At 39.7% G+C, this 24249-nt stretch overlaps 2 protein-coding genes across 2 annotated transcripts; one reads left to right on the plus strand and one right to left on the minus strand.

Moving 5' to 3' along the window:
- Nucleotides 1–778: 778 nt before the first annotated feature.
- galr1a (galanin receptor 1a) lies at nucleotides 779–3057 on the minus strand. The gene is made up of 3 exons (XM_078267962.1): nucleotides 2404–3057; nucleotides 1961–2026; nucleotides 779–1132 (listed from the first exon to the last, which is right to left on the minus strand). The coding sequence occupies exons 1-3, from the start codon at nucleotides 3055–3057 to the stop codon at nucleotides 779–781; spliced, it is 1074 nt and encodes a 357-aa protein (XP_078124088.1).
- An 11997-nt stretch (nucleotides 3058–15054) lies between these two features.
- On the plus strand, nucleotides 15055–22609 carry mbpa (myelin basic protein a). Its single transcript, XM_078268064.1, has 6 exons — nucleotides 15055–15248; nucleotides 17500–17592; nucleotides 18001–18027; nucleotides 19291–19311; nucleotides 20800–20883; nucleotides 21440–22609. Exons 1-6 carry the CDS (start codon nucleotides 15129–15131, stop codon nucleotides 21488–21490), a joined length of 396 nt encoding a protein of 131 aa, XP_078124190.1. The 5' UTR covers nucleotides 15055–15128; the 3' UTR covers nucleotides 21491–22609.
- The last annotated feature ends 1640 nt before the right edge of the window (nucleotides 22610–24249 follow it).

The raw sequence follows: 24249 nt of genomic DNA on the forward strand, positions 1-24249 counted from the left end.
TTAATCAAATTCAGCCTTGGGGATAAACAGGAAACTGTAATCTGTACAGATCAGAGAGCCAGGTAAACCAGCTCTGGTAAAACTGATTAAATCCAAACAAACTGTAGCATGTCACGGATTTTGTTTTGAATATGAGTAACTAATTGATTTGTTTGTATTATTATTATTATTATTATTATTATTTATTAAGCTATTTGTATAATTCATTCACTCACAACAAAAAATATTGTACACTTGTTTATGTGGGCTGACTTTAATGCATTTGTTTGCTTATAATAAAAAGCCAAAAATGTGAAAACATGTTACAGGGATGTTAAGTTTAAGAGTACAGACACTAAATCAGAGGTTCCCATTAGCAGAAATAGGGAAAATCCAACATGTACAGTAGGTTTTAAGTATGAATCTGCATGTTTGACTGTGGAAGATATATTAGAGAGAAATAGGACAAAAGACTACTGAAAACCATTAAGGAATATCCGATGAGATCGACTTCCCAGACACTTACAATAACTACATCAGGAGTACCTTATTTATAAAATGTGTATGTGTATGTGTTTAAAATGTGGTGACACTAATGAGTAATGTTATTGAGTTTGATAGAGCTCCGTGCCAGTGATTCAGCCCAATTCAAGCACAGCTGTTTACAGTATGTTAAAAAGAAATATATATATATCAGTAATGTGGGTTTTTTCCATCTCAAATATCAATATGTATTGGATTTAAAAATCCAGGATCTTTATACAATAAACAGAAGATGCTCTCAACACCAGCAGCGACATCAGAGCATTTTGCTGATCTGAGAGTCATGACCTTTGTAAGTCACACTGATGTTAGTGGACGGTGCCGTCTCCATCCTGCTGCGGAGCTCCCTGGTGTCTTTCACGGGACACTTGCTGGGCAGCCGGCACCAGAAAACCTGCTTGTAGGAGTTCCTGAAGTTCTCCGACAGGAAAGCGTAGATGATGGGGTTGACGGAGGAGTTGCTGTAGGCCAAGCAGTGAGCCACCATCCTGAACAGGAAGGAGGCCTGGTTCAGGGGGAAAGAGCCAAACTCCACCCACAGGTGAACGATGTGGTGGGGCAACCAAGACAGGCAGAAGACCACGACCACCACCAGGACTGTCTGGGCAGTCTGCGGAGATAATGCTTGGTAATTGTTATCAAATGTACATGGTAACTAGACCGTCTGTGCAGGAGGAGTAACACGAGATAACGATGAGAAACATAAGGTAAAGTAAAATAATAATAGACAGGTATTTTATGGAAAGTCCAGATACTCAAATATAAGATGACAAAACACACATTTCTACTGAGTGAATTCCATTACCAACTAGACTTTTCACACAAGGTCACTCCCGACAAGGCCTCTTCACTTATATTTTCAGCGATCTAGTGCATAATGTGTGCAAGTAGTGCTGCAAGTAACATTTTCTTTCATTATTAATCTGCCAATTATTTTCTCAATTATCATTTAGTCTATTAAATGTCAGAAAGAAGTAACAACTGCCCATCCCAGTTTCTCAGAATCAAATAACGTCTTCAAATGTCACGTTTTGTCCGACCAGCTGTCCAAAACCTAAAGATATTTCCAATATTTCATTTACTATCGTATATATGAGAAAAATAAAAGTAGCAAATCCTCACATTTGAGAAGCCAGAACCAGTAGATGTATGGCATTTTTGCTTGAAAAATGAAACGATGATTGATTATCGAAATAGTTGCATCAAGCTAATCAATTAATCGTTTCAGCTCTATATGCAAGTCTACAGTGTGCAGTCATTCTTTTCAATGAGAATTGTGCACACTTGCTTTTCAAGCACCACTACATCACAGACCTGATCCATCATTGAACCATCAGTCATACAAGGAGAAATCAGGGAAGCATTTCCCCATTACACCATTGGCCCATTATTGTATAACATGTTGAACATATAGAGACAGAAATAAGCTCCCACCAACCTTCTTTTTGGAGAGCTCTGATTTTTTGGACACATTCTTCAGCTTTTTGTGCAGATGGTTTAAAACCTGCAATAATAAAAGTGTGATAAAAGATAAAGGCTGTAAATATGTTGTTTTTTCTATTTTAAAAAGATCTTAAATATGTTCTATAACATAATTAATCAATGCAGCACCAGCTACCAGAGTTAATACACTTTTGCATATCATTACACATGCATCCAGATGTATGTCAGCTGCTTAGACAGATAATGTTTCAGTGATCATTTGTCAATTTCAAACAACTGTGGCTGAAAAGTCAATTTTTTTACACTAGAAATGACTTTATGGGAATTAAAGCAACAATTTCACATCATGTTTAACTTCGCAGGTATCTAAATTTGGTGTGAACTGTCAAAAATCTGTCATTATGCGCATTCGTTCACTCTGATTCATTGCTCACCCACCTTTGCATAACAGACAGATATCAAAGTGAGAGGCAGTAGGTATCCAAAAACAAAAGTGCACATCACGTAGACTTTCCTCTGGTGATCCGGCCAAACCTCCCAGCAGAAGGTGTTGTTGTCCTCCCTCACCACGATGCCCTGGTAGTGCGCAACGGGAGCTGCCATGGCCAGAGATAGGATCCATATCATCACCACTCCGAACATGGCGTGCCTCCCCACCCGGATCGATGAGGATTTCCTGGCGTGGACGATGGCCACGTAACGGTCCACGGACATCGCCGACAGAGTGAAAATACTGACCAGCATGGACACGGTGAAGAAATAGTGGATGAACTTGCAGATGAATGCTCCCAGCACCCATGTGGGCAGCATGTAGATGGTGGACTGGAAGGGGACGCAGAAGAGGAGGTAGGACAGGTCCGCCACGCTCAGGTTGAGGATGAAGATGTTGGTTGTGCTCCTCGGTTGTCCCGGTTTACTGCGTGCCAGCACCGTGATCACCATGGTGTTCCCGAGCACTCCGAGGATGAAAATAAGTCCAAATATCAGAAGAGAAATAAAGTTATCTACACCCATCCCCAGTACAGGTTTACCTGGCAGCCTCACGGTGTTGCTGTTGAAAGGCTGGCTTTGGTTTTCCAACTGTAGCTCCATCTTTTTCCACTATTCAAGAAAAGTTACATGTTGATATAAAACATGCATATCCTCCACGTGAAGCTCGGGTTGGATTTTCTCTTGAATAAAGGTTGGATGGAGCTCATGCGTTTGCAGGCTGCTCCTAAGCAACGTCACCATGTTGTGCGCAACACAGCCAACCAATACCTTTCCACTGTTTCCAGTGACCTGCAGCCAGTGAAATGGGAATAAACAGAAATCCTCCTATGCACTGTTTAAACCATTAGCAACATAGTTCACCAAGCACTCAGTCTTACTTTATGAAAACAAGTTAATAAACACATGTTGACAAATGTGTTACCAAACATGATGTATCAGAGATTTATATAAGGTAAATATGTATTTATAATAGGTCATTGTTTTGCAATATTTGTAGAAATACAAACTCATTATATATTTCACAATTATTACATGCATATAAGATAGCCACATACATGTGCCAGTGAGATAGTCCATTCCCATTCCCATCCCCGCAGCTGTGCCTATCTATTCCTCTTCCTTGTTTAAAAGGTACAGACTTATTTCAACAAACAACAAATTCACACTGTTCATAATTATTTTGCACTAAGAAAACACAAGATATCAAAAGTGTGGCATTGTATAATTAATTAAGATGAACTGTACAATGAATGTGTCTGCCAACATTAAAGAAGCCTTTCGTTTTTGTTTTGTTTCATTAAAGAGTGCACTTCAGTCTAATATAATGAATGGATTTGGACATCTTCTGAGACAGATACTGTGTAGCATAAATATTTATTCTGCTGGTCTTAGAGCACAACTTTATCAGGTCTCACTGTCTCCATCAGTAATTCATCAACTGTTATAAAAGATTTACTCAATACACATACATATTAATACATGTCTAAATGCTTATGTATGTATAAATATTTATTTCAAATATACTACTCCAGTTTGATCTGGATTATCAGAACATTGCAGTATTGGTTTTGCACAACCAATTTCATTAAGGGAAGGGATGTGTAGGATCCAGCATTGTTGGAGCTTTACCAATTCTAGGACTTAAAAGTCAGGATATCGTGGCCTCTGTTGTTGTTCTGTAACAAGACGTTGAATGCTAATACAAATTTCATGATCCATCCAAAAGTTGTTGAGATATTTCAGAACGCTTGACCAACAGACCAACATTACTATCCCTAGAGCCATGCCACTAGCATAGCTAAAATCTGTATCTCAGAAGTCCCCCAAACTTATGGAAGTACAAAATGAAATTAGTGGATTTGCCGGTTCATTTTCCAGAAATATTTAACGTGAGCTACTTCTCAACCAGCACATTGTAGTAATGTTAAGCTGGATCGATATTGATATGTATCAATAAATTAGATCTCTGCTGTATTACTGTGTTGCAAAGTGGCATGTAATTAATCACAAAATGATGCCTTGTGGCAGAAAAAGCACTATTACGGTACACTATACCTGGCTGAACCCTACCGAACCCGACCGAACCCGATCCTAGCATTAACGTTAGCTACTTCTCAACCAGCACATTGTAGTAACGTTAAGCTGGATCAATATTGATATGTATCAATAAATGAGATCTCTGCTGTATTACTGTGTTGCAAAGTGGCATGTAATTAATCACAAAATGATGCCTTGTGGCAGAAAAAGCACTATTACGGTACACTATACCCGGCTGAACCCTACCGAACCCGACCGAACCCGACCCCGGCCGAACCTGGCCGAACCCGTGGTCGGCCAGTTTATCCGTGGTCGAAACAATCATACTACTAATAACTTTTTGAGTGTGTTGAACAATGTTGTAACCCTATGTTATCCACCAAGACCCCGGCCGAACCCGATCCCGAACCCGACCGAATCCGAACGAACCCGATACCGAACCTGGCTGAACCCTACCCCGAACCTGGCCGAACCCTATCCCGAACCCGGCCGAACCTGATCGAACCCGGTACCGAACCCAGCTGACCCCTACCAAACCCGATCCAAAACCCAATCCCGACCCCGGCCGAACCTGGCCGAACCCGGCCGAACCCTGCTGCTTTTATCCGTGGTCAAAACAATCATACTGCTAATAACTTTTTGAGTGTGTTGAACAATGTTGTAACCCTATGTTATCCACCAAGCATTAGCATTAACGTTGGGTGGGGGGGGGGGGGTTGAGAATAGCTGGACATTAAACCCAGCTGAACCCTAGCGAACCCGACCGAACCCGATCCTAGCATTAAGAATCTTCTTGTAAGGAACATTTTGATTTAATCCTTCTAAAACGGCTTCTTCTCAAGAGTCAAATACTAAACATATAAGTGAACGTGCACAGACTCAGCCAGGAAATACTTTCTCATTTTTCTCATTTCCATCGATCATCCCCAGCCTTCAGCCTGTGTTATTGATCTGCTCTGATCAGGTCTGGGAACAGCTGTATGATCATTATGCAAGCATTTGAGTCTCAGGCGGACCAATGCTGAGAGATCTGCCCCAGGGATAACCATCTGGAAATGACGACAGAGATGATGCACATGCTATGTAACCTGAGAGCAGAGGCTGATTTTATCTTGGGGTCCACTTGTCCTCAGACGATTGTACACATTTGAAGCTGTTATCGATTATGCGCCTGCTTAATTTGCTGGTGTTAATCAGGTAAATTCAACACAGACAATATACTCTTATGAAGATGAGGATGGTAATGATACTGATGAAGATGGTGGTGATGGTTTGGATCTTAGTCTTTCAGAAAACTAATAGCAGTCATTATATCACAGGCTTATTATACTTTGGGGAGCAGGGCAGCTGCTTTGTAATTGGTTCATGTCCTGAAGCAGCCTGACGTTTCCATGGTGACTCTTTACTCTATTGACCGAGATGTTATCCATCTTTCTGCTGGGTAGAAGAAAGGCCCACTGAAACTTTAAGACAGCATCCAATTTCCCAAGAAATATATAAATTATTCCTGCAGAATTGTGACTCAGCTGTTAATAACATAGATGGAGTAAATCGTCCTGTTTTTATTCTTGGCACTGTCCATGGTGCTGAAATAATTCAGCACTCATCAGCTCATCCATCATCAGCTCATAACCCTAAACCAGTGTCAGCTCATCTGTCCGTTGGAGAATGACATCCCTCCTCTCTGCAGATTTGTGTAGTGAAGGTGCTCTTAAAGAGGAAAAAAAAACTAATAACTGAAAAGAAAAAGTTCTTCCCGGACTCCTTGGTCTTATGTCAGGGAATAACATTTATTTCTGGTGCATTGTATAGAGTCCCCTGTATCATAAATCTGTTTTTACATTACATGTCATTTAGCTGATGCTTTTTATCCAAAGCAACTTATAATTGCTATATATGTCAGAGGTCGCAAAATCTTACAGTAAATCAGTGAAGAACCGATAACAGAACAAACAGAACACATCTGTACACAGTCCTTGCGATTAGAAATTAAATGCATTTTTCAAATCAGGCCTTGTCTGACTCTTCCAATGGAGGACCACCATCATTGAAGCGCTAATAAAGCCTGCTAATGCCAGTCCAAATTATTCTTTAGGTATACTCCATGGTTATGGATGGATTAAGAGACTATGGGCCCCTGGGTACAGACGTGCAAAGGGCCCCACCATCTTTTCTACATTAGAGCAAGACACAGACTTGTGATGCTTTTGCCATTTTGTTATTTTGCATCTGTTTGTAGTTGTTACACATCTTTCTGTGGTTTTGTGTCTCTTTATAGTCATTTTGTGTCACTTTGCAGTTGCTTTACTTCTCTTTGTGATCTTTCTGTTTCTTTGTGTTCACTTGGCATCTCTTTGTGGTCGGTACTGCATGTGTCTTTTCGAGTGACATTTTGCAGGTGAAGGCCAGGGGGAGCCCTGACACTTTGGGCCGGTTCCCGGTAGGCCCATTCAGTAGTCCATCCATGGCTGTGCTCGAGACTAATCTCCTAATAAACACAGCTGGGGAGATTCTGGCAGCTAACCATTTCCCAAAACTTTTGATTACTGTTTTCCAAAGAAAAGAAACTAATAAACATTCCCAAATCAAATGAAGGAAAACACCTGCTACATTTTAAACATCCAACAGTATTTATCGCCCATGAGTCCCATTTTTTAGCCACGCTACTTTATTTTGTTAACATTGTCATTCGGTTTGTCCCAATTGTAATTGTATCGCTACTTCCTCTGTGTCTGAGTTTTTCTTTATGCTAATCGAGAGTCTAAGGACAGAGGGTGTGTTGTTGCGATTGACAAATGAAGAAGTGAAGAAAAGAAGTCACAAAGAAGCAAACTAATGAAGTCTTAATACACTGTACACAGTAATCTCATGATATCATACCACAAAAGCAGTGTCACTGCATCATCTTCCTCCCACCTCTATGTGATGTTCTTTACCGACCTTGTTAGAGACTTAAGAAGATAAGCTGCTTTGGACCCTGCTGCTCTTCCTCTCAGGTAGTTAGACCTTTAGCTCAGACCTGTTGTTACCATGACACTGAGGCATGAGAGGAGACCACAGCCACAGCTCATCCATTTACCCCAATCGTTTGAAATGGACTCACCTTGCTTGCTATATAGCAGGGAGCTGCAGATTGCCATTTGGGTGATTTAGTCCAGTGTTCTGTTCTCTTCTGTTTTGTTTTGGTCAGATGTAAAAACAGTACGTCTTTAGATTATAGTGGTTGTTTGTGAGTCTGGGAGATAAAAATGAGGATTATAATGTCACTTTAAGTGTGTTAGTCTTTCTGATCAAGGTGGCATCAATCTTCAGTGTCTGAAAACTGAAAATGTTATTCTGCAAAAACATTTATTTCTTTTAATTTACTGGGTATTTTTCACAAATTCTGCAATGAATGCATTGAATTTATTTCTGAAATGTATTCTCACGTGTGTGTGTGTGTGTGTGTGTGTGTGTGTGTGTGTGTGTGTGTGTGTGTGTGTGTGTGTGTGTGTGTGTGTGTGTGTTCAGAAAGGTGTTGATTACTCTCAGTGGAACAAAATAAGTGTTCATTGCAGGCTGTTGAAGCTTAATAAATAATCAAGTGTTTATATTTTGTCCACCTGGTGCACGTTCATGCACATCGCAGTTCCTCACACCAGCAGTAGAGGGAGGTTTGCCCCTCATGTCTTTACAATGTGATTCATCTGTCTCAAGTGCAAAGACAAACAGGTCTGTTATCAGATGGTGTCTGGAGCCAGAGGACATTTCTTTTAAAACCTTTATTTGCTGCAGATAAATGTGTTGAACATGTGTGCTCAGTGTCACCACACACTCACACACTCACACAGGGAGCTGAAGCCCACCCTGGCCTCTGAGCTCTTCCACTGAAGCAAATGCAGATTAAAGTTGTTTACTCAGTCGCACACAGCCACTTCCATATTCTGTACATGTAACATACTGCAACATGCAACACTGAGGCAACATGGCGGTTCATTAAGTATTGAAGTGAAATATCGGTTTGTACTGGGAACATGCTATTGAAACATGGCATCTGAAGTCACTTGTTCTAAATGAATGAATGAATGAACTTTATTTATATAGCGCCTTTCAATGGAAAAGTCTGTGTCCACCTTAACGTAACCAACAGATGTGAGGCAGAATAATGAGTAAAGAGAAAGAAAGAGAAGGACATGACTGTAAAGTAAACAAGATTACATATTTCATTAGTCGATTACACACATTTTTATATGAATAGTTTCCTGCACATGACACTCTTATTGCTATACAATTATTTAAAGAATTATGGTCATATAATCAGATAATTATTTAGTTTTAATGTGTTATAGACAAATAAAGTGAAAAGCTAAAAGTATATTAAGGCCATCTACTGTATGTCAAAATGACATATCATACAGAAAGGCATGATCATTCTCTGATGCCTGCCAAAGATGACAGACTATGATACCCATATTACCCGAAAATGGCTGAAATCACATCCATTTGTAGGGTGTCATGCTTTTTTTTCACATATCTAATGGTGTAGTGAAACTCTTAAGGTGAATGCAAAGATAGAAATGGGAAAAAAAGCTACCGAAAAGAAGCAAAATGATTAAAGATCATCAGTGTGTAGCGTCTCTTCTTTTCTGACATTTACTGTAAAATCAGAAAAAGTCTCCTGTTTGCATCAATCCTTTATTTACAGAAGCAGTGGCTCAAAAATATCCTCTGGGCCTCAGTTTGAAACAAGAGAGCATGATATTGTTGAGATGCTAAACAAATGATAGCATTATGCTTGAGCCCTGGCGAAAGATCCTGCCAAATGTTGATGAAATCGTTGGCTTTCGACCACCAAGACATTTGCATTGAGTTGTTTACCGGCCAAAAGGAACACTGTGAGGACACACTGTGGGAAAATAAACCATTCACATCTTACGGCTGATCCTATTAGTTCAAACAATGGGAATTTAAAGGAGACAATGCAATGCAAAATGAGTCAGAAAATCAGCAGTATGCCAAGTTTTGTTGGCTTTTAAGGCCATGGTTAGTTATTTATTGAATACAAAATGTAAAGTTAGACACAATTACATGTTTCATCAAAAGGAGAAAGTGTGTGTGAGACTTTTCTTGGCTTGAGCGTCCACTGAATGGTTACATCAGCTGCTAAGGATCATAGCTATGTTGTCATCTACGCAGCATGCATGAAGCCATGAAGAGGTCATCCAGGGTAACAAAGACACACAACAACACAAAGGCTTTTCACTCTCAAAGCCAATTATTGGCCCCTGATTACAGATAGAATCACGTATTCTTAATTTTACCTTGAGCGGTTATCATCCCTGCTGGATTTGAGAAAAAATAAGCAAAACAAAGCTCTTTGATACTTCAACAATCAACTTATGTAAATACAGTCTGATATCTGCAGACGTCAAGGCTTTACAGCTTTCATAAAAACGTCAGCGAATGAAAAAAACCAAATCCTCTGTTGTATAACAGCAGCTTTCAGGGTCAGACTGCTGAAGAACACATTTGACGCATTTAACACTCACAAATGGTTTCACTGCTTTTGATAGCAGCTGCTCCTCTGAGTAGCCTACAAGACAGACAGATGGATGTATGGAAGTAATTATAAAAAAGGTTGTTTTTTTTTCTTCGAAATAATGACTTAGCTTAACTTGATATAGGACTCAAGATGGCTTCAGACAATACAACTGAACACATTGGATTGTGTCTTTGGGAAACAAAATCTAGACTCATCTGACTACTTTTAACTCAAGTGACCTGTAACGCTCGCTGTACAGTAGATAACAGCATCAAACTTATTTTTACAGAGGTTTCAGAAGTTCAGAAGTAATTACTTTTAAAGCCAAAACGTTCAGTTGCTGCACATGTGATAGGACAGAGGAAGGCTTTCTTTATCAGTCTCTCCAGAAGCAGATAGATATTCAGCTGCCTCTCTGAGTGGGTGTCTTTGGTCTAGATTGACATTCCTGCCGGGGTTCAAGGATATCTCCCATGTTTGTGTCCCACAGCTCTCTTGCAATGGCTGCTATTGTTTCCCCTGCGCTCAGCCTCAAACTTCCAGCCCCAGGAACAAATCCAAGACTCTTCTGGACACGAGGGCAGAAGCAGTGTGATCAGCCCACTCTCTGCATTCCCGTACCCTACCTCTGTCAGGCCCGTGGGTGCTGTGCTGAGGCTCGGCCCTGCAGGACAAACAGACGGAGCACTGTGTACGAGGCAGAGTGGACAAACATGTCTCCCTCTGAATCTATCCCCATTTTACTGTGTTTACACAGGAAACTATGCAGCTATGTAGCCTCCATAGACTTCAATGATATGGCCGCTCATGTTCAGATAACATTTTCACCCACTTTTGTATTCAGGATTCCTCAGCAGATGAGTTCAAATAAAGACCTTGACTTTCTCCATTGACGAGGATTTTGATTTTCTGTAAATTGTGTCTAATTTTTGCTGGATGCTCTCTATTTGAGGCTCATGATTCATCAAAAGGGCGTAGTTGTTTTTCATTCAATTCAGTCAATCTGTAACCAGTCAGTAATCCAGTAATTCTGCAAAGCATGCCATGAATCCTCAGAATATTGATTTCTTTAGATGTGCTCCAAATGTATAACCTTATATAGGTTCATAGTCTTTAAAATAAACATTTTTCATTCAAACCTTATTTGAAATAAACATTTGTGTTGTGTTTTCAGGCTGACAAAAATGGTCAAAATAACAAGACGCGGATTTGATGTTACATTTTTTTGGTTATATTCTTTCCTGTTTTCGGGATTTGTGTGCTTTTCATTTTGCATCGTTTCTGCATTTGCAGCGAGTTTGTGTATTTGGTTGTGTTGTGTGTATTTGCAGCGTGTTTGCTAAATGCTGTGCATGTGTTGTCAAATTAATGAAGATTTATTCTTAATTTGCTTGTGTTTTTTGAGTTGCGGTGCGTTTGCCCCTGTCGGCCATTGTAGATAACATGAAAAAACAAGTTAAAACAAAACCAGATTAAGGGGCTCTAAAGTGGCTGTGCATTAGACTTTTGAGGCAGTAGGCTAACGCTAACATCAGCATGCTAACATACTAACACAACAATACTAACATGCTGATGTTAAGCAAGCATAATGTTTACCATGTTCCCCATGTGATTTTAGCATGTTACCATGCTAACATTTGCTACTTAGCACTTAACACAAAGTACAGCTGAGGATGATGGGAATAGCAAAATGTGTACAGGTATTTGGTCATAAAACAAATAATGGACAAATTGACATGTTGACCTGATGATGTCAACGCTAAATTAAGTCATGGGATGATCAAAGTTATAATAATTTATCCAGAGGGCAACATTAATGCCTGCACTGAATTTCATGTCAATTCATCCAATAGTGTTATAGATATTTCACTAAAAATATAAACACAAAATCTCAAAGTCATTAGGATTTATCATCTGAAAAACCTGAACGTCTGTACAATATTTTGTGCCAATGGATCTAGTAGATGTTGAGATATTTCACTGGATAAGTGAAAACTTTAACCTGCTGGAGTCAAAGGAAAATACTGGGGATCACCAAGGTCAGCAGGATTCATCTTCTGGGGACAATGAATGTCTGATCCAATTGTCATGGCAATCTAATAGTTGTTGAGATATTTCAGCCTGGCAGCAAAAGCAGCTGACTTTGCTTACCCAACAACCATGCTGCTAATAAATGGCTTTTGAAAAAATAACATTAAAAAAGATCATAGTTGTTTGAAATTCAATAACTCATCCTGGCCATTTTGCAAAGCATGCCATATTTATTTGATTCATAGCTTAAATATTCCTCAATCTCTGTGGGTCCATAAATGGAAAGCAGGTTAAGTATTATGTGTCTCACATCATACGGCTGATTTGTGCTGCATATGAAGAAACATGGAGTCTGTCGACTGGGAAATCCACCCAGAAATCATCTCTCCTCTGTCTCCTTTACTCTCTAATCTTGTTTTAGCAAGAAACTGAAAATAGAAGATTGGTCTGCTGGATTCCCCAGTATTCTTATATAATGTTTTATATAGAAATGATGCCAAAGGCATTTATTTAAAATTAGTATTTTGGGGATAACATATTTCCTGATTGTATTTGGAGTCCAATATACCCCTGACTGTTTTGCTGCAACACTAACGCAGCGTCAAAACTTGAATCAGTTTATTTTAGTTTAAATTTCTCTTGTTATAATGCTCATCTGGATAATTGTGCTGCATTATAAAAGCAGTAGGATAGTGGGACATAAACTAATTTCTGAAATGATGCAGCTGTACTTCCACCTCTGAAAGGATCTTGAAAGGCTTTTGTTTGTCATATGTTCTGCGATGTGATTCATCTGTTGCCACACGGTTTTGTTTTTTTAATTCTAAAAAGCTACTTTCTGACTTGAAATAAAAAACAGCTATAACAACAAGTCATCTGTTCTAAAATTTTAATATTCTGATGCTGCATGGGTGTTTTCTAACACAACTTACCCTGCAACAGATTGTGCTTTGTTTGCTGACTGTTGCAGCCACTGTGGATGAAACAACACATCCAGGACTCCTTGTAGTGTTGAAATGTGGTACGCTGGCAAATTAAATCTAAAGTTACACACAGCCAAACACTCAATGATATTTGAAATCATGCATATAAGACTGACAATGACAGAAAGTACTCTCACAAAGAAATAAACATTGAGCTGGGCATTCCTTACCTTGGAAACAGTACTGAGTAATGAGCTAACATTTTTGTCTCTAAATCAATGGGTTTTGGTTACACAGCAAATCCACCAAACCATGCAAATAATAACTGTTAAAACATGCACCACATCTACCAATAAAACCAAATGCAAAATACACACACAGCTTGAACTCAAACTGGGCAATTAACCAAAACATGCTAAATTGGGATAAAAATGAAAAGCTGCCTAAAGCACATTCTGACACAGGTTTAACAGATTTTCACATTGTGTTCTATGGTATAAAATATGTCAGTAAATACCTAGTCTATATCCTACCCGTTCCACTTCTGGGATTGCTCTGGTGCTGTAGGAAATTCCGCCGGATGCATGTATTTTATGTTTCCTATGCTTTCTTTGTGTTGGAATTTTAAACTCTGGATTTATGAGGACTATGGTTAACTGCTCCTCAGATCTCTGCAGGGTAAATCCAGACAGCTAGCTAGACTATCTGTCCAATCTGAGTTTTCTCTCACGGCTCTGTGCGGAGTTTAGCACCACTCATGACGATTCTGATTGGTTTAAAGAAATGCCAATAAACCAGAGCACGTTTTCCTCCCATCCCCAATTGCTATGTGGAGTAGCCAGACTCTCCTTCAGCAAGCTTTGGAGGAGGCTTCTGGCAAAGCGAGACTAGTAAATACCCCACTCATGAATTCTAAAGCTTTAAAAAAGACAGTTGCTATCAAGTGTCTGAATGAGACTACAAATGTTATCAAACGTCATCCCGCTGCACACGCAAAATCAGTTACCTTAGTGTTGGTGACGTTGAAGTCATGCGACCGTGGTGTAGTTCGTTAGTCTAACGTTAGCTTTCTACTTCTGCTGATTGCATTTACGCTTCAAAACTCTTAAAAGTGGTGTTCATTTGTGAAGATTATCTTGCTGAACAAAACGTGTAAATATTATAAACATTTGTTTGCTAAACAGCTTTTTTTCAGCAATTATCCCAAAACAAAATTCAAATCCCATTTGGATGTTTGTCGATGGAACCATGGCGATGCTAACTTCCAGGTTGGCCTACAAATAACGTCAACCCCGCAGTGCTCTACTCTGACTTTTGCTCATGTTAGCTTAAATGTTAAGCATGACAGTTTATTCGTTTGATCCTCAAAATGTCAATTGACAAAACAATCTTAATTTTGCACTTTCCCAGTTTTAGATTTAGCCATGATGTTGAGCTTTTACAACCATTACAGTACAGTACAACATAAAGTTTGTTTAAATCTTAATTTTTTTTAAAATCAGAAATCCAACCTTTGAAGCTCCATTTGTCATAAACTATGTGAAAACACAAAAATGGAGAAAATACGAACATGCAAAGTCACCACAAGTTTATTTTATTACAGTGCAGATGCAGATACTTGGCTCGTGTTCACAGGTTGTCACACAACACGCTTTTTCTTCGTCTTCTGAGCCTCTCCATTTGTTAATCTGGGTGACTGTACATCCAATTTAAACACAATCCATTGAGAGGATATACAAGGCCGATTCAACAATGGCCTCACAGTGCTGCGGGCTGCTTTGCATCAGGGTGTGAGTGCAGACTCAGAGATAACCCTTGTTGTCGCTGCGGCCGGGGTGAAGCAGATGGGGAGAGGAACAATGGCCGGGCCCATGCAGAGGGCGGCAGTGACTGACACAGCCACTGAAGCTCCAAAGAATGCCTGGAGTCGAGCCAGAGACATGGACCTCACTGTCGTTGCAGCACCCCCCCCCCAACCAGACCCTCCTCATTGAGGGGACGACACCTTCAAAGACGGCCCCCGTGCGTCAGAAGAGCAGCAAACCATCCCGAAGGAGCAGCAGAGCCCAGTGTTGGTACTGTGGACTGGCTTGGAAGAGGACTACTGAGTAGATAGAACGAGGTCAACCCCATCCAACCTCAGCAACTACTGTACTAGCATGGCTACGGCAAGCACCTCAGGGCAGAGCACCTTCGGGCTCGGGAGGAAAAAGAAGAACCCTGGCCTCATGGATCAGATCACCAAGTTCTTTGGGGGAGACAAAAAGAAAAGGAGCAAGGTGAGCATCCGAGCATCTGCATCTAAAGGGATAGTTCAGGGGGGTTTTCTCCAGCTGAACTTCACTGCTCCATGCCTCTTAAAACGTTATCTTAATGTTAGAAAACTCAAAAATTAGATTATCTTTTCTCATTGTACTACAACACTGTGCTATATTGTATTTGTTTTTAGTGCTTTGTTGAATTTGGAAACATTTGGTAGCGATTGTCTTAGTCAGTGGGGCCTAAGCCAGGACCAAGGATTTCAGTTCCTCCATATAATTACCTGATCATCAGGACTGTTTTGTCGCTGTCCTGTGAGCTATAGGTTTAAGATGTGACAGAATGTTTTTTAATCCATGAAGTAATACACAAACAAAATCTGGAGATTCAAGGTTTTCAGTGAACAGCAGAGCTGAACTTCTTCAACTTGTCTCCATAGCTTTCCAGAAACTTTTTTATATAATAAATAATAATAATAATAATAATAATAATAATAATAATAATAATAATAATAATAATAATAATAATAATAATAATAAATAGTTTTAAAGAGAGAAATTTCTCAGTTTGGGCTTTTTGACGGTAGCTCCTTAAAGGATGCAGAGCACTGATGGCTCATTGCCCCGACTAGAAACTCCTTAATTCATATTTGGATCGTCGATTCTCTCATTTAGGCCCTGCGTTTGAATATTGAGGCGAAATTCCACTTGGCCTTTGGAGTGCCTTGGACTTTGTGAGAAATGAGATGCTACACTACAAAAATGTATTCTCAGAACCTTTTTTTTTCTGGATAGATTTATTTCTTTTTGCCAACCAAGCTTTTGCTTTAGAGTTATCTTTATCTCTCATACATGTTGATCTAAAAACATTATAAAAATGGAATTATTTGGACGGTTGACTGGGTCCAAAATGTTGAAGTTGGTGTAATTGTTTTCAAAAACTCTTTTATCTGAGTTGTGTTTGTACCTTTTAACTTCTTCCAATAGATCAGGTCAGTCTCGAGCCTTTGGCCTGTGGTGTTATTTTGACTCCTCCAAATTGGGTTTTAAATTTAAACGGTACATTAAGTTGAAGAAATAATGTTTATACCCATGGCCTACGCTAACTCTACAGTAGATGCACCACCACCACCACGGTGTAGGTACATTCAGTTTGTAGTGTGAGCCCGGCCCTGAGCTGCAGACAGAAAAAACTCTTTCTAAGTGGAGTCCTCAGGAGTCAGAGCTGCTCTCATAAACTCACCTTTTCATCTGACATCAGCAGATTTTGTGGATTTTTGTGGATTTGTATGCATTTTTACTGTTTGTGCTTAGATCATGTGCCTCTTATGTTACAGGCTTTCTGTCCTGCACTTGTAATATAACACAGTGCCAAAAGAAAGCTATGATGATAGGGTTCTGTACATATCAAAAGGATCTTTTCAGGCTTATGTTACTTTATTTACATTGAAAATACACATTCATTAGGATAAAGAGACGTGTGTATTTTTGTCAGATATGTGAGATTGTTCTGGAGGTTGTGCTAGTGACAGTGTGTCAGCCAGCTACACCTGATAAATCTCTGAAACATGGTATCACACTGTAGTCGACTACACCATCCTTCACTCTCGCACTGTAAACCATACATGCAGTTTCCTTTTAGTATTTTACTTGCCTCTAATTGATTAGATCAGATTACCCATCGTCGCACATGGTTATAGTCCTTTCATTATGAGACTTGATGCCCAGGAGGACCTTAAAACTACTGTAATTATAATAATCTTAGGAGGTATGGCACAGCTGGGAACAATTTTCAGAATAGAACTGATGTCTTTTCAAGCTCATGCTGCAAAGCTACTTCATCATTAGTCGGATGTACTGTACATTGCTGGGATAATAAACCTGACATCCGCCGTGTCTCTTACGCTCCGGATGTCCCTCCCCTTGCGCTATCTCTCTCTCTATCGAGCCTTTGTGCCGCCCAGAACGGCTGTGAAAGGTTTGAAGAAAAACAAACAAGCCATTTTTCTATCCCAGAATATTTAGGCCGTGAAGCCAGACCATACTCAGGTGCTGTGGAGATAGGTCTGGCAATGGGAGATTAATCAATCATCAATAACCATCAATCAATTAATCATCAATAATATAGTGAATAGAAATACTTTACCATGCTGTTGAGTTACATTGTGCCTAAACGTTTCACAGTAGCATTACTCAATGTTCTGGTAGGCCTATAGGCTACCATATGCCATGTAAACACATGCAGTTACTGGACCTCTGTTGATCCTCACAGGGCTCGTTCCGGGGTCACCTGGCCACCTCACCCCAGTCCTCCGCTCGCCGTCGGACCAAAGAAAATGCTGTGGTGCATTTCTTCAGGAGCATTGTAAGTTTCATATTGTATACATCATATCATACATTACATACCTATGCTTTATTTACATTTGAAACTGTAAGACTGCTGTGAGTTGCATTATCCAGAACACAGAACAAACCAATTTTTCTCCAATTTAAAGCCTACCGTGTGAGTGTTGAAATGTCTTCTTTCAATTTACTTCGGCTCTAACTTTTGGCATCAACAGTGCGGCAGTATTTCAAAGCTAAACTGTTTTCCTCAGCTCCCTCAGTGTGATTACAAAGCTGCCTGACTCTTTTTATACATACTTATAAAAAAACAGGAATTGGGTAAAGTTTCAATCAGCAGCTCAATCATTTGCTTATTTCAAAACAGAGTTTCTTGTTCTATTTCCCTGTGCTATCAATCATTTTGTTGTTGTTGCTTGGTGTCTCTCAGGTTTCCTCTCCTCGTCCTAAATCCAGGGTGAGTCTCATTTTTTACAATATCTGTTTTGTTGATCATTCCAGAGGCGTATAGCTGCAGAGTGAAGATGCAGAGATGCACTGATAATTAACTTCTTACTATCACTTGTTAGACTTCCTTATCTATAGTAAATGTTCTCCATTATATTTCAAAATGTCAAATTCAACAGCTGCATCTTTTTTGAAGACATTTTGTTTTAAGCTTTTTATTTTGTTTGGATACTTTTAAAGCTTTATGTGTGGGATTTTAAAACTTTGGCACCACCCAGTGGTAGTATCACATAGGATGCTGTGTCAGACAGCAACACATGTCGCTAGCCCCGCTCCCCGTCCCCCAGTCGATCATCTGACCCACAGAAACTTAAGACAAACTGCACTATTACTCACCGGCATCGTCAGCTTTTTTAACAAACAAAAATGTATGCCATCAAAATGTTTTAAAAGATGCTATAGTCCAATTCTAAGACTCTGCAGCCACACATAGTGGTCAACGTTAGCATGCTAACAAGTACACAATGACAATGCTAACATGCTGGTGTTTAGCAGGTATAATGCATGTTTAGCGTCTTAGTTTTGTGTGTAAGAATGCTTACATTTGCTAGTTAGCACTAAACACTAGTTTAACACTAGCAGCAAGTATAGCCAAGACCGATTGGAATGTCATTAGTTTAGCAGGTATTTGTTTGTCTTCAACCAAAGTATTGGACAAATTGAAATTTTGATCAGATGATGGTACTAAAGGAAAATTCCAAGGAAATCAAAGTCATTCGGATTCATCTCGTTGGGAACATGAACTTTAATTGTAATGTTAATTCATCTTGTATGTGGTTACATTTCATTGAATAATTGAACACTTCGCCCTGATGGTGACACTATATAAAAAGTCAGGAGATCACCAGTGTCAGTAGGCTTCATCCTCCGGGGACCATGAATGTCTGTAGGCTGAACTTTTAGTAAGTAAATGCATTACATGAGTGGATCCCAACCTGTACGTCTGGACCTTTAACCTTTTTCTGCCCATCAAAAGGGGAAGGTTTTATGGTGTAAGTTACTCTTAGGTGCAACCACTTATACTTCATTTTAAGTGGCCACAAACGTGAGGCCACTGGATGACATATTTACCTATATTAGTGATCACCAGCTGCCATTTAATATCTTTAACTGGATGATTCTCAAATGTGTTGAGGTGGATGCAGGTGCAACCACACTCTCACTGTATCTCATCATCCCATCATGTCACTGTCTGTTTCTTTTTCATGTCCAGTGGAGAGACGTCTTGGGCTTGGTACGTCACACAAACTTCCCCTCTCGATTCAAACAAAAGCCCCACTGCTGACTGCACCGTTCTGTGTGTGTGTGTGTGTGTGTGTGTGTGTGTGTGTGTGTGTGTGTGTGTGTGTGTGTGTGTGCGTGCGTGTGCGTGTGCGTGCAATGATCCCATTTAAATCTGTCCAATGTGTCTTTTGTCTGCAGCGCACCTGTTACCTAACCTCCACACTCGCCCTGTCTCTTTCTCCTTTGTGTGTTTCACTGCTTTCCTTCTTGAAGAGAAATGTCTTTAATACCTGAGCAGAGCTGATTCACCAGCATCTACATACAGTGGCTGAAATGCAAAGCTCGCCCTTAATGTGTGTCACAGAAAATCACTTTCATTCACTGTTTGACCAGTTGAAAAGATTGATTTATTATTAATTTCTGACACACCAACACATATTGGCTTATTGGTAAATTCATCACATTTAAATAAATTCTTTTTTGCTTCAATCCAGAGCGACTCGCTGCTTCTGGATGACTTTGAAACTGCTCAACTGTTTATGAACCACAACCGGTAAACATTTTCTCTTAGGACCTCTTGGCCTGCATCACCCTCCTCCTCCTCCTCCTCCTCTTCCATACCTCTAGTTCTCTGTAACACCTCCATCCCCTCTATGCCAGAGATGACGCAACGATCCATCTGTTTTGGCTTCCCACCTTCTTTGTGTCTTCTCATCTGTCAGGCGACCCTGGACAGCCGATTCATATGTGTGTGATTACTGACTTGTGTCCTTTGTGTCAGTCATGTTGACACCGACCTTATCTTTCTTTTGTTATCCATTTTCTTTTCCTTGAAGGTTGCTCCTATCTGAGTCTGGTCGTGTCCCATTTTCATGTTTTACCCACGTCTCGGACATGTTACTCTCTCACATAACAGATCGAAGCACAGACACAACTGTCTCTTTCACATCACACTGCTGCTGATGCAGAGAAACCACATACCTGCAGTTTTGTTGTTTTTCCCTCAGCTTACAAGTGAAATGATTGAAACAAATGTATGACCTTAGACCTTTAAACTTGTGTATAATTTCTAAAAGTTATATGATTAGAAAAACCTCACATCAGACCACTTCAGCATGTAGCAAAGCGCATTTAAAAACCCAATGAAAACTTAGATCCAAATACCAAAAAGTTGACCCCAATGCAATTAAAGGATAGGATGGTAAACAAAGAGATATAGCCGATGTGCAAAAAGTGCAAATGTTTAGCCACTAATAAGGAAGTATGCAGTCTTTTCTTCATTTTTGAAAGACTTATTATTTGTGGAAATGTGTTTTTTGTCCAACAGCAATCATTGTGCCCTCTATAACATTTTTAAACAATTGTTTTTGGCATTTTGGTGAAGTAGTGGGGCATCTAAACGTCTGGTTAAAGGTTAAACAGTGACAGAGCAGCAAACGTGCTTACAGGCCCCGGTTTTTCAGGTCTCCATCTGTGCTTATAAAACGTTTTTTTCTAGGCCTCGTCGCCGCGTGCTGAGAGCACAAAGTCGCCAGTCAGAAGACGCAGAGACCAAAGCACACTGTCCAGGATCTTCAGCCTGGTGAGCTTACTGCACGTTTGCCTCATTGTTTTACTCAACATTTCCTCTTTCAATCTCTAAAACTGGGCTTCATAAACACTGTTTCCTGTCTGTGTTTGCCCAAATGCAACAGTGATGCTCTCAGCAGAGATCAGTGAGTAATAAATCAATACAGTATAATGATTCACCATTTCAGTTTCATTCATCTTCTTTCATTAACACGCTTTCACAGCAGCCTGTCATCATAATAAACTAACGAGCTTAAGAGCAACATTTTCATTTTTACAGTGACACAACATGTAAACTTAGATATTACATTTCTCACAAACACATTCGTTGATTATTTTTTACTGCAACTGCCATCTACCTCGACTCTTCTGAGGGTTTATTTTCAGTGTGGATGATCTCCTTGAATCCCAATTAATGTGAAGTATTCGACAATCAGATCTTTCAGCACAACAAAAAATACATTACCCCAAATGGCTCTGAGAAGCCATCTCTGGGGACAGAAAATACATTATTATGTTTATGTTATTCTTCTCAGCCACCTCATCATCTTCCTTCTTCTTCTCTCCAGGGAGAAACCAAGTCCCGTCCACCCCCTAAACGCTGGAGCACCATCTTCTAAGCTCTCCGCCGAGGACCACACCACAGATCCAACGCCGATGGGACAGGACGAAGGAGGGGAAACAGATCTGCAAGCGGCGGACTCACAACCTCAAGAAATGTTAACCCACTAACACCATCCTCCTGTATGTTTAGACAGTGACATTGACAGAGTATGAAACCACTCTCCAGGGATGTAGCTGGTCACTGTGCCTTTTTTCTTCTTCTTTAAATCCTACTTCTACAGATATCTTGTCTAGCTGTTTATAAGAGGTTTGGTCATGCTTTTAGTTATCTTACTGTAAAAACTCTCCCATTTGAGTATCTTGTCTGATGGTGCTAGTATGTGCTGTCTGAGGTTTGTTCATTTGTTCAGCATATGGCAGATGCTTGTTTTTCTATTTGTCTCCTGTCATCTGCATTTTGTACACGAGTGACGCTTTATGTATGTTGCTGCTTTTTAGAAACACCACTCACACACCAAACGTGAAATCTAGACAAAGAGTGGTCATGTTTGTGTTTGTGCTCGAGTGAAACGTATGTTGCAAAGCATGTGAAAACACACCTGGAAACCTACAGTGTATGATGGACTCTTAATATTGCTTTAGTGATACTGTTTGTGTTTCATTATGGTTCAATGTAATTAATAAACATGTACAGTATGATTACATTCAAGTTTATCGGAAAATAAAATGCCCTTTTCAAATGCACTGTTACACAACTAAAGAAAGTCCTAAAACCAAATGGTCTGCTCTCTTTTCTATATAGTAGCTTTTGCATTTGATTTAATTTATTGTGAGTTATCTGTTTCCATCTTAAATTAAGTTTTAACTTTTAATGTTATTTGTGTTTAATTTAGAAGACGACAGACACCAGTTTGTTTTATCTGATGGTCAAATAGTAAGTGGCTCAAAGGTTAAAGGCGGAAGCACCAAATAGGGTTGGAGGAGTACTAAAGGACAGTATGTTGATTTTAAATGTTCCGACGCATTATTTGTTGATTTCATTTTGTTCATAACACAACAAATTACATTGCCACTCCCATTTGTACATGCTCTGTTGGTTTGTTCACTTTAACGGAAAAGTCAAAAGAAATATAAAGGTGTTTGCTTGTTTTGCTGACGTGATGGTGCTACAGGAGTGTTTTTTCCCCTCTTAATGTAAAAGTATGTTTTTAATGTTTAGCCTAACTTGAAATAAACATGTTATGTCTTCTCTCAGTTATTAAATATTTTAAAATCTGAGAATTGTTCTGGCAATTTGTTGTCTTTATTATATAATTTGTTTCTCGTCTTAGGGATTTTTGTAGCCAAACAGTATGAGACACTTTTTCAATTAGCTTTAAATAAATAGTTTATTACATTTTGGATAATGTGCTTATTCACTTTCTTGCTGAGAGTTGAAGAAAAAATATCACTCTCACATATGTAGCTGGTGCCAGGAGAGAGTTAGCTGTGCTTAGCATAAAGACTAGCAACACTGGAAAAATCTGCCTACCATCATCTCAAAATTCACTTATTATCAGATTGAATCTTGGTTTTTTTAAGCTGTACAAAAACCAAAGTGTAAAGACAATAAAGTCATTTTGCAGGGAGGTTGTGTGTCAAAGTAGAGGCAGGCTAGCTGTTTCCCCCTGCTTCAAGTCTTTATGCTAAGCTTAGTCTATATCCACGACATTCCACTTCCGGGATAGTCCCGTTGCCACTGGAAATTCCGCCGGTTATCCTTTTTTTCCAACCGGATTTGTGTTGGAATTCTGAACTCCGGTTGAAGTATGAGGACTATGGTTAACTGCTCCTCAGATCTCTGCAGGGTAAATCCAGACAGCTAGCTAGACTATCTGTCCAATCTGAGTTTTCTGTTGACTAAAACAACTCTTTAACGTACACATTTTCCACCAAAACAAGTTCCTTCCCGAGACTATTTTCCAGCGGCACCAGGGCTCCGTGCAGCGCTTAGCACCGCCCATGATGATTTTGATTGATTTAAAGTTAATGCCAATAAACCAGAGCATGTTTTCCTCCCATTCCGGAATGCTGTGTAGACTAGCCAGACCCTCCTCCGCAGCGCTGTGGAGGAAGGTCTGGCAAAGCGAGACTATGCTAAGCTAGGCTAACCAACTGACCGCTCCATGCAGCTCCATTATGTCGTACAGACTTCAAGCTTCTCTTGACAAGATACCGAACAAGCATATTCCCCAAAATGTGAAACAGTTCCTTTAATATTACAGGAAACAATCAAAGTGCCTCTTGTCTTTCTTACTCATCTATTTGTGCAGGTATTACAACCTCACATTTGACCATAGGTGTAATTTACAGGAGGGGGGGTTTACAACCCCCCAATAAATAAAACTGGCCAGTGCAACCCACCCCCAAATATCTAATAATAATTTCCTTTACATAAATAAAGACATTTGTACCATAACTTGATGCAGAAAAGGCACAAATTCTTACAGAAAAATTCACCAGAATGCATGAAATCAAGCGTTTGATATACACATTTTCTCAACCCCCCACCGTGACCCTCTACCCCCAAGGTTCAAACCTAAAGTTACACCCTTGCATTTGACCCAATGATGTTTGTAACCATGGCAATAGCGGCGACTGCAACATCATGTCTTAGCCATATTAAAGGTTTGCTGAGCAGCAAAATAACTGACGAGGGAAAGAATAAAGTATGTATTCTATTAGCCCCGAACTCAACCCATGATCCATAACTGAAGACTTCCACACACTCTGGAAACCAATCATCTCTCTCAGACAGTAATCCTAATATTAAAGT

Source organism: Sander vitreus, chromosome 14, assembly GCF_031162955.1.
Source record: "Sander vitreus isolate 19-12246 chromosome 14, sanVit1, whole genome shotgun sequence".
Lineage (NCBI taxonomy): Eukaryota > Metazoa > Chordata > Actinopteri > Perciformes > Percidae > Sander > Sander vitreus.